Source organism: Glycine max, chromosome 11 (assembly GCF_000004515.6).
Source record: "Glycine max cultivar Williams 82 chromosome 11, Glycine_max_v4.0, whole genome shotgun sequence".
NCBI lineage: Eukaryota > Viridiplantae > Streptophyta > Magnoliopsida > Fabales > Fabaceae > Glycine > Glycine max.
In genome coordinates this window covers 10,348,363-10,357,789 of record NC_038247.2, presented here as the reverse complement: position 1 = coordinate 10,357,789, position 9,427 = coordinate 10,348,363, and the positions used below count along the sequence as shown (strand labels likewise).

At 34.5% G+C, this 9,427-nt stretch overlaps 1 protein-coding gene across 1 annotated transcript; it reads left to right on the top strand.

Moving 5' to 3' along the window:
- The first annotated feature begins 1,502 nt into the window (after positions 1-1,502).
- On the top strand, positions 1,503-8,667 carry LOC100802749 (pumilio homolog 2). Its single transcript, XM_003537930.5, has 9 exons — positions 1,503-2,731; positions 4,161-5,689; positions 5,765-5,906; positions 5,991-6,098; positions 6,211-6,423; positions 6,507-6,617; positions 7,318-7,512; positions 7,839-8,013; positions 8,161-8,667. Exons 1-9 carry the CDS (start codon positions 2,102-2,104, stop codon positions 8,199-8,201), a joined length of 3,144 nt encoding a protein of 1,047 aa, XP_003537978.1. The 5' UTR covers positions 1,503-2,101; the 3' UTR covers positions 8,202-8,667.
- Positions 8,668-9,427: the final 760 nt, after the last annotated feature.

Here is a 9,427-nt window from a genome sequence, read left to right as displayed (position 1 = left end):
TTTATAAAAAGTAATTTCACTCAATCAATTACTTTACCTAATATTTGGTAAGGATCTTTGTCCTTATTTATAAGATTATTTTGATTCATTCATATTTCTTAAAAAAATAGTTAATTTAGTTAATAATATTAAATTTGTCAATTATTCATACTAATAATAAAAAATACTCTTTTATTATCTCTCTAACAGTTTACTTGTTTTTCACTATGTTTAGAGGAAAAATAATTAAGTAAGAGTATGTACGAAAAAAATAACTAACATATCTAAAAATTAGAAAAATATCTTATGAAAAATAACAAACAAATTTTTTTAAAAAAAGTCTTATAATTAAGAAAAAGAGTATCAATTTGGAAAAAAATAACATTAAAAAGGTGTCCCATAAATATTTTTTAGTTAGTTTTGAGGAAGAGAGGAGGCATGACTCTTTTGTGGAGTAAAAGTTTTTTTTTTCGTTATAATAAAATATCATATTATTTTTATTATATTAATTAGTGTGATAAACAACAATAACAATAAAGTCTTATCTCATTAGGTGAAATAGACTAAAATTTTATTGTTGTTGTACTTTAATTATTTATCCAAATAATAAGTCTTAATTAGTGTCTTTAGAACAATGATTAAATAATTAAAAGAAAAAGGATTTTTAGTGAGATGCACAAAATTAGGTTGTTCATAACTTTTTGTTATGCTACTTGTGATCTTTGTCATAAATACTTTATCTTTTTAAATTTTTTAATCAATATCCTAAAATACTTGTTAACAAAACCCATAATTGATCTAATAAGAGAATTATGACAAAAATATCATGTTTTTTTTTAATTTTCAAGAAATTTATCTAATTATTCCTAAAAATATTTAGGTTAAATTATAATTTTGATTCTCTTAATTTCCCAAATTCATGATTTTGGTCCCCATGAATATTAATGGTAACATTTGATCCCTCTAGTCTCATAAATGACGCTTTTGATTCTCTTGATAAATTATTAACAAATAATCATAATTAATTGAATTATTAAGTTAATTATAAATTAATCAAAATAATTAATTATTAAAAAAATTAAATAAAAATTTATTAATCTTAATTTTTCACAACATTATATTCATTCTCTTCTTTACAAGGATTTCTTTCACCAACCGGGATACTAACACCACGTTAATCATCTTTAATTAATTTTTTAATGTTTAGTAATTTTTATTTAATTTATAATTAATTTAATACCTCTAATAATCATAATTATTAGTTAATAATCTATAAAAAAAATTAAAATTGTAAATTTATAAAATTAAAGATTCAAATATTACAATTAAAAATAAAAAAAATTAAAATCATAAATTTAAAAAATTAAGAAAATAAAATTACAGTTAAGTCAAATATTTATGATCAATGAAACCTAATTTATGATTTATGATTATTCAAGATGAAAAAATTCTTCCCTGCACGTCTTCCTTGTAATACTTAAAATATTCAGGATATTTCCGAGATTCAGAAATAAAAATAGAAACTTTACAAACAAAAAAAAAAAGTTTGGCTTTGCTTCCTACCATCATCATCTGTATTTAATCCTCTTCTAAATGGAACAAAACCCTAAGGGTTCTAAGAACCAATCGCCGCCGGATTGATCTCTCACTGTTTTCCTTTTGATCAGTGCACCATTTGTCACTCACTGTTTTTTCTTATCTGGCTGTTCTTTTGGAAGTTAATTTTGTTCTATGTTTATATATATTATCCTTTGGCAAAACATGACCTAGGAATTTTTTGACTATAATTATGGAGACCAATTGTGGGGAACACAGAGTGAATGTCTCCATCCCATTATTTACTTGATTCTTGGGGTGGTTTTGTTTCAGCTTCAAAAGCGACTTTGGTGCAGTTTTTACAAGGAAAGTTTATTGTTTTTTTGTTTTGTTTTGGAGTAACTACTAGTTAGAATTTTCTGAAGTTGTTAATATGGGGTGTGGCGGTTTACGCTCTGGGATGAGAAAAGTTTGAGTTTTTGTGTTGTATTCCGGGCTAGGGTTTGATTTCTGGTGGTGGCTAGTGATCAGTGTTAGCTATTAGGTTGATGATTAGTGTGTGGTGATCAAATTGAGATTTTGAAAAATGTTGTCTGAATTGGAAAGAAGACCAATGCTTGGGAGTAACGAGGGTTCTTTTGGTGATGAACTGGAGAAGGAGTTAGGGATGTTGCTTCGTGAGCAACGAAGACAGGAGGCTGATGATCGCGAGCAAGAGCTTAATATTTATAGGAGTGGATCAGCGCCTCCAACTGTGGAGGGTTCTTTGAGTGCTGTTGGAGGGTTGTTTGGTGGTGCCGCTGGTGCTCCTGTCGCCTTTTCGGGGTTTCAAGGGACTAAGGATGTGAATTTGATTGCTTCTGAGGAAGAGCTTAGGTCTGATCCAGCGTATCTTTCATACTATTACTCCAATGTGAATTTGAATCCTAGGCTGCCACCACCTTTGCTGTCAAAGGAGGATTGGAGGTTTCAACAAAGACTTAGAGGTGGGGCCTCAGTTCTAGGTGGAATTGGAGATAGGAGGAAAGTGAGCAGGACTGATGACAACAGTGGAAGATCACCTTTTTCTACCCCACCAGGTTTTAATATGAGGAAACAAGAGGGTGAGGTGGATAATGAAGAAACAAGAGGTTCCTCCGAGTGGGGTGGTGATGGACTGATTGGTTTGCCTGGACTAGGGCTGAGCAAACAAAAGAGCTTTGCTGAAATTTTTCAGGTGGCTTGTTTCTTCTGTCACTGATTGGCTAATTGACCTAGTGCTGCATCTGTTTCTATTTTTCTTGGATTGTGTGACTTACCATTTTGTGTTTTTATTTCATAGGTGACATTTGATTAATTGATGCATATGTTGTGAGGTTGCAAATGATCTTTGGTCGTTTATTTTATGCTAAGTATTGTTTTTTATGTTCTGATGTGTGGTATTGTTCCAAAGTTTTGATTAATGTTTGTAATTCTTGATGGTAGTTATGTTTTGATTATTGGAATGCTAAGGATGCCATGCATTCGCGTCTTTGACTTTTGGCTTCTACTTCGTTATTTATGGTGCTTATTGTGATGGAAGATGACAGCATAACATTTTGTAATTTTTTTTTTTTATATTTTTCATATACTTCTGACTATTCTTTATGTTTGTCCTGTACCACATATAGTTGATTTGTTGCATTCACCATAAAATCTGTTGGGCACATTATAGCTTTTCAAACCACATTTGTGTTTAGTTTGTAATATTAGTGTATACATACAGTACATATGTATACTATTTTCATACTGTAGTGCATACATAGTGTATCCTTTACTGTATACTGTAGTACTATATTGTCAACTGTAGCATGTGTCAGTCTGGGGTTGTGATCCTCTCCGGTCTCCAGTCAATTGATTACTGGATAACATCGTAGCCATTAAAATATTTAATTTATTCCATAAAATATAATATAATAAATATAGGATTTATGGAAGGGACGATTAGATTTTTCACAGCATCTGCTGCTGTGAAATTTTCCACTGTAAAGGATTCATGCCCATCAGTTTGTTAGTTTAGCTAACAGATTATGTAAGTACTCGGTTCTATATCTGTTATGACTGAATTATCACAGAATTTCAACTGAAGTAATTTAGCTACAACCTTCTCTTCTACACACTTCACTATATATTCAAAGTTGTAGTCATAATACAGTTTCATTCATTTTGTATCTTTAAAATCAGAATTTGCAGAAGCTCTTCCTGCTAAATTTTCTCTATGTCCCTTCTTTTTTCTTACTTTCTCTCAGTTTTGGTTCATGATTTCTCCAAGAAATTCATTCCAAGATTCATTTCATGATTCTGCACCAGTTTCATTTTCTCAGTGAATTTTAACCAAGCTTGAACAAGTATATAGATTGATTTGGTTTTACACCCAGTAGTTTCAAAGAATTTTATATACCTCAGTATTAAAGCGGAGTAAATGTTGATTTTGATCTGGCAGGCTGTGTGTTTTGCTATATTATTTGTTTGGCATTGCATTTTTGAAAGTTTCCTTGTAGCAATATTTATATCAATTGTTGACATCTCTCTAGTGAATTTAGCATTTGCTTTGATCTTTTTCTTAGGTTTCTTTAATTCCATATCCTTTTTCTTCTGCACATCATTTACAACCAGTAATTGTGCAGGAAGATTTAGGGCATATTACCTCTATCGCATGCCTTCCTTCTCATCCAGCCAGTCGAGATGCATTTGATGACAATGATATCACTAGTTCTGCTGAAGCAGAGTTGGCTCATGCATGCCGCGAGTCCATGGCCACTGATGCACTAAGGTCTGGATCAAATGTTCAAGGATCATCTGCAGCCCAAAATGTTGTCCCACCAGCTTCATATTCCTATGCTGCTGCAGTAGGATCTTCCTTGTCAAGAAGCACTACTCCTGATCCACAACTTGTTGCTAGGGCTCCCAGTCCCTGCATCACGCCTATGGGTGGTGGCAGAGCCATTGCTTCTGACAAGAGAGCTATTGTCAGTCCAGATGCATTTAATGGTGTTTCATCTGGCGTCAATGAGTCAGCAGATCTTGTGGCTGCATTGTCAGTGATGAACTTGTCAGCAGATGATGTGTTAGATGGTGAAAACCATTTTCCATCACAGGTTGAATCAGATGTTGATAATCACCAGAGATATCTTTTTGGTAGGCAAGGTAGTCAAGATCATGGGAAGCAACATGCTTATTTAAAGAAATCTGAATCAGCACACTTGCAAAATTCAAGTAAGAACAACAGGAGTGGGTCAGATCTCAACAATCTATCCTTGGATAGGCAGGTTGAGCTACAAAAGTCTACTGTTCCTTCCAATAACTCATATTTCAAAGGATTGTCTACCTCCCATTTTAGTAGAGGAGGAAGTATGCCACCCCAGTACCAGCCTTTAGATAGTACAAATTCATCATTTGGTAACTATGGTCTTAGTGGCTATGCTGGAAATCCAGCGTTGGCATCCTTGATGACTAACCAACTTGGCACTGGTAATCTGCCACCCTTGTTTGAAAATGTTGCTGCAGCATCAGCAATGGCATCCCCTGGAATGCGCTCGAGAATTCTTGGAGGTGGTTTGGCTTCTGGAGCTGCTGCTCCATCTGATGTGCATAATATTGGTAGGATGGGAAATCAAATTCCAGGCAGTGCTCTTCAGGCTCCTTTTGTTGATCCAATGTATCTTCAGTACCTGAGGACATCTGAGTTTGCTGCAGCACAACTTGCTGCTCTCAATGACCCCTCTGTGGACAGGAACTACTTAGGCAATTCATACATGAATTTACTTGAGCTTCAGAAAGCTTATCTTGGGTCTATCCTCTCGCCTCAGAAATCCCAATACAATGTACCGCTGGGTGGTAAATCAGGCAGCTCCACTCCTCATGGTTATTATGGAAATCCTGCATATGGTGTTGGAATGTCTTACCCAGGAACTCCAATTGCAAACTCTGTTGTGTCCACTTCGCCAGTTGGATCTGGAAGTCCTGTTAGGCACAATGAGCTGAATATGCGTTTTGCTTCTGGATTGAGGAATTTAGCTGGGGTCATGGGACCTTGGCATGTAGATACTGGGAATATTGATGAAAGTTTTGCTTCTTCTCTGTTGGAAGAGTTTAAAAGCAATAAAACAAAGTGTTTTGAGCTTTCTGAAATTGTTGGTCATGTTGTTGAATTCAGGTATAGTTTTTGCTATTGGCCATTTTGTGCTGCAACCTGAAGAATTAAATTTGATTATTTTGTTTTCATTGGCAGTGCGGATCAATACGGGAGTCGATTTATTCAACAAAAGCTTGAAACAGCTACTACAGAAGAAAAAAAGATGGTTTATCAGGAAATCATGCCACATGCCCTTGCTTTGATGACTGATGTCTTTGGTAATTATGTGGTTCAAAAGGTAATCATTACTCTTCAATTAATTATTTTCTTTCATGAATCTTGCATGAGCAATAGTTGATAATGCTGTAGTTGTATATTGCAGTTTTTTGAGCATGGACTTGCATCCCAAAGAAGAGAATTAGCCAACAAACTTCTTGGCCATGTTCTGACACTTAGCCTTCAAATGTATGGTTGCCGTGTCATCCAGAAGGTATTGAGAATATTTGGTTGCATTAGTTGATATGTATATGTTTGTCCCTCTGTAATTTTCTGAATGCCTTATCATTTTTCTTTTGTTCTTTCAATTATATATCTCCCTTTAGGCCATCGAAGTTGTTGATCTGGATCAGAAGATAGAGATGGTTCAAGAGCTTGATGGTAACGTCATGCGCTGTGTACGTGATCAGAATGGTAATCACGTCATTCAAAAGTGTATTGAATGTGTCCCTGAAGATGCAATCGACTTTATTGTCTCGACATTTTTTGATCAAGTTGTGACACTATCAACCCATCCATATGGTTGCCGGGTGATACAGGTAAGTTCTCTTCACTGCTTATGTTTCTGTTATCATGTATAACTAAGATCATTTGTCATATAAGAATACCTTCTACACAACAGAGAGTGCTGGAACATTGCGAAGACCCTACAACACAGCAGAAAGTTATGGATGAAATTTTAGGAGCAGTTAGCATGCTAGCTCAGGATCAGTATGGAAACTACGTTGTTCAGGTTTATAATTTTTTCTGACTAGATTGTTTGGGCTTCGTTCTTTATTCCCATTGTAGTGGAACTGTGGAAGCATTCTTTTATGGTTCTCATGTTTGTTTGGTTTACTTGAGCATGATTTTCTGCATGCGGACTCTTGGCTGCAAGCCTGCTATCAAGCTTTTCTTGAGAAATAGTTCTGATAATCGATTTTCTGGACCTTTGATGGATTGTAGTCCCCCAATTCTCATGTCACAATGTGCTTTGAAGTTACTCTCCTTTATATTGAAGCCTTTTAACCACAAATCTGTTAATTAACAATAAAATAGAATGTCTTTTCGTTTGGCTGGCTTCTGATCTTTTCATATAGTGTTGTCCGATATCATGAAATTTTTCAACTAGAAACTATTTTTTCTTATTTATGATTTTCAACCGAATTTATTGTGAATGTCTTTGGATTTGGAACACATGTAATGTGCTTCAGTGACAATTGTTACTATTTATAATTCTTTTTTTTTTTTAAATCTGTTATTATGGCTTCCTGCCCTATTTTCTTTATGCTATCAACATGCCATCCTAGGTTGGTTCTCTCTCACATGTCAGACAGGCTTCTGGTCCCCTACTCACTACTTCCCTAATATTCCTTTACCCCCTAAATGTTATACTGTTTGCTATACATGTGGGTTGATCTCTTGCTTTTGGTTTCTTCTCTCCTTGATAACAGCATGTGCTGGAACATGGGAAGTCTCATGAGCGTTCTTCTATAATAAAGGAATTAGCAGGCAAGATAGTTCAAATGAGTCAACAGAAGTTTGCCTCCAATGTAGTAGAGAAATGTTTGACCTTTGGAGGTCCTTCTGAGCGCCAATTACTAGTGAATGAGATGCTTGGCACCACCGATGAAAATGAGCCTCTTCAGGTTTGTTAAACTTTCTCTTCCTAATATATGCCTTTCCCTTTCTTTATTGGAGCAAATTAGAATACCATCATAAATGATCAGTAATGGTCTTCTTCATGATTTTCAATGCAATTGCATGAACTCAACTTACAAAATCTGTAGGACTTCTTTTATCCCTCTTTACATGATTGAACAGAAAAAGTTTGGCATATCCTTTCTTGAATTTAGTTTAATAGAATTGTTATTTGTCAGTGTGGCGAATGCTTTAGTTAACTCCCAGAACCACAACCTGTAAAATAGATCTTGGTTTGTCACAAAATGATAAATCAGATTCCTTTTATATGCAGGCGATGATGAAAGATCAATTTGCAAATTACGTTGTACAAAAGGTGCTGGAAACTTGTGATGATCAACAACGTGAGCTGATTCTTTCCCGAATTAAGGTTCATTTGAATGCATTGAAAAAGTACACCTATGGAAAGCACATCGTCACGCGTGTAGAAAAACTTGTTGCTGCTGGAGGTACTTACTCCTTCCATATATCATCTCTTCATTTGCATTCTCACACGATCTTATATTTCAGCATCCGTGCATGTGCACAACACGACATACACACGTGAAGACCAAGCCATTCTCCTGCTTCTAATATGCACATGTAATTTGTTGCAGAAAGGAGAATAGCTGCTCAGGCTCCTCCTCAACCTGCTTAGGTGGCTTAGAAAAATAATCTTGTACAGCTAACTGAGGCTAGTGTAAGCTGCTGCTGCTTCCTCCGCCCCTCCCAAATCCAAGAGGTCATGTTTGCCTATCTCTCAAGATGGGTTGTGTAGCCAATTGGAAATAAAGTTGTCGGTTTTACTGCAGAAACTGTACATTTTGTAGCTTTTAAGTTTATACAAAGAATTTAAGCGAGAGATGAGGCCTCAGATGTTTTAATGCGCCTGATGCCCCCTGCTGCAGAGGAGAGAGAGATAAAATTAAATGAAATATTATGACTATACAAGCCCATTTACGGTGTAAAGATTGTAAAATGGTGAGTTAGTTTATAAGTTGACGCGACTGTACAAAATGATGATGCTCTTGTTTAGGCGAGGGCAGTTTTTTTCTTCTTTTTCATTTAATCATGTATGGTTGTTGACTTTGTTTCCCCTTTCAAGAGTGTATTTTTTGTTGCTAGTTTACTTTTTCATTTCTTCTGTGATATTCATAATAGTAGTTCCTCATTATTAGTATGTTAAGAAAAGTATTTGAAGTTCTTTTAAAAGCATTGCGGTTTTAACCTTCTTTTTTATAGCTACTTTTTGAATCAAAGATAAAATTTAAGTGCAACTTTCATATTCTTTTGGTGACTGGTGTAAACTTTTAGTCAAAATCAGAGTTTCACTTTAAAAATTATTGTCGGTTTTTGTTGTAATTGAAAAATGTCAAGTTGTTTTAAATTAAATTAATTTGACTCCATTCTATGACTTTGATGTCAGTGAATTTAGTTTTTTTATTACATGTAAAATAGACTTGATATGGGGTTTTCTCAAATCAAAATGTTGAGGTTTAGCTTATCTTGACCCTTCATAAACTCAATTAAGTTGTCAGCATAAACAAGGTCTTGGTAAAAAATTTTTTTTAAGAAAAACTGAAAAAGCAATGCAAAACAGGTTTGTAAATGGTTTTCATTGAATCATCTTCCTCAGTGCACTTCTAGTCTCCAAGTTTATTTGGTTAGATAAAGATAATTTGGCTTCAGGTAATAGATGATACAAAGGAAAAAAAATAAAGAGTTATGCAAAAATAACAATGACCTCTCTGCTAACCCGTTTGTAATCTTCTCCCATAAACTAGAATAACTATTTCATGATTCAGAATTGCTACATGTTTATAGTCGATTAATTTTAAAATGACATAATTTTTATTTTTAGTTTAAAAACAATTTTTTAAAGCT

Coding starts and splice junctions, on each gene's coding strand:
- LOC100802749 (XM_003537930.5), top strand. CDS start 2,102: ATGTTGTCTGAATTGGAAAGAAGACCAATGCTTGGGAGTAACGAGGGT. Junction 5,907..5,990: donor GTAATTATGTGGTTCAAAAG/GTAATCATTACT, acceptor TGTATATTGCAG/TTTTTTGAGCATGGACTTGC. Junction 7,513..7,838: donor ATGAAAATGAGCCTCTTCAG/GTTTGTTAAACT, acceptor TTTTATATGCAG/GCGATGATGAAAGATCAATT.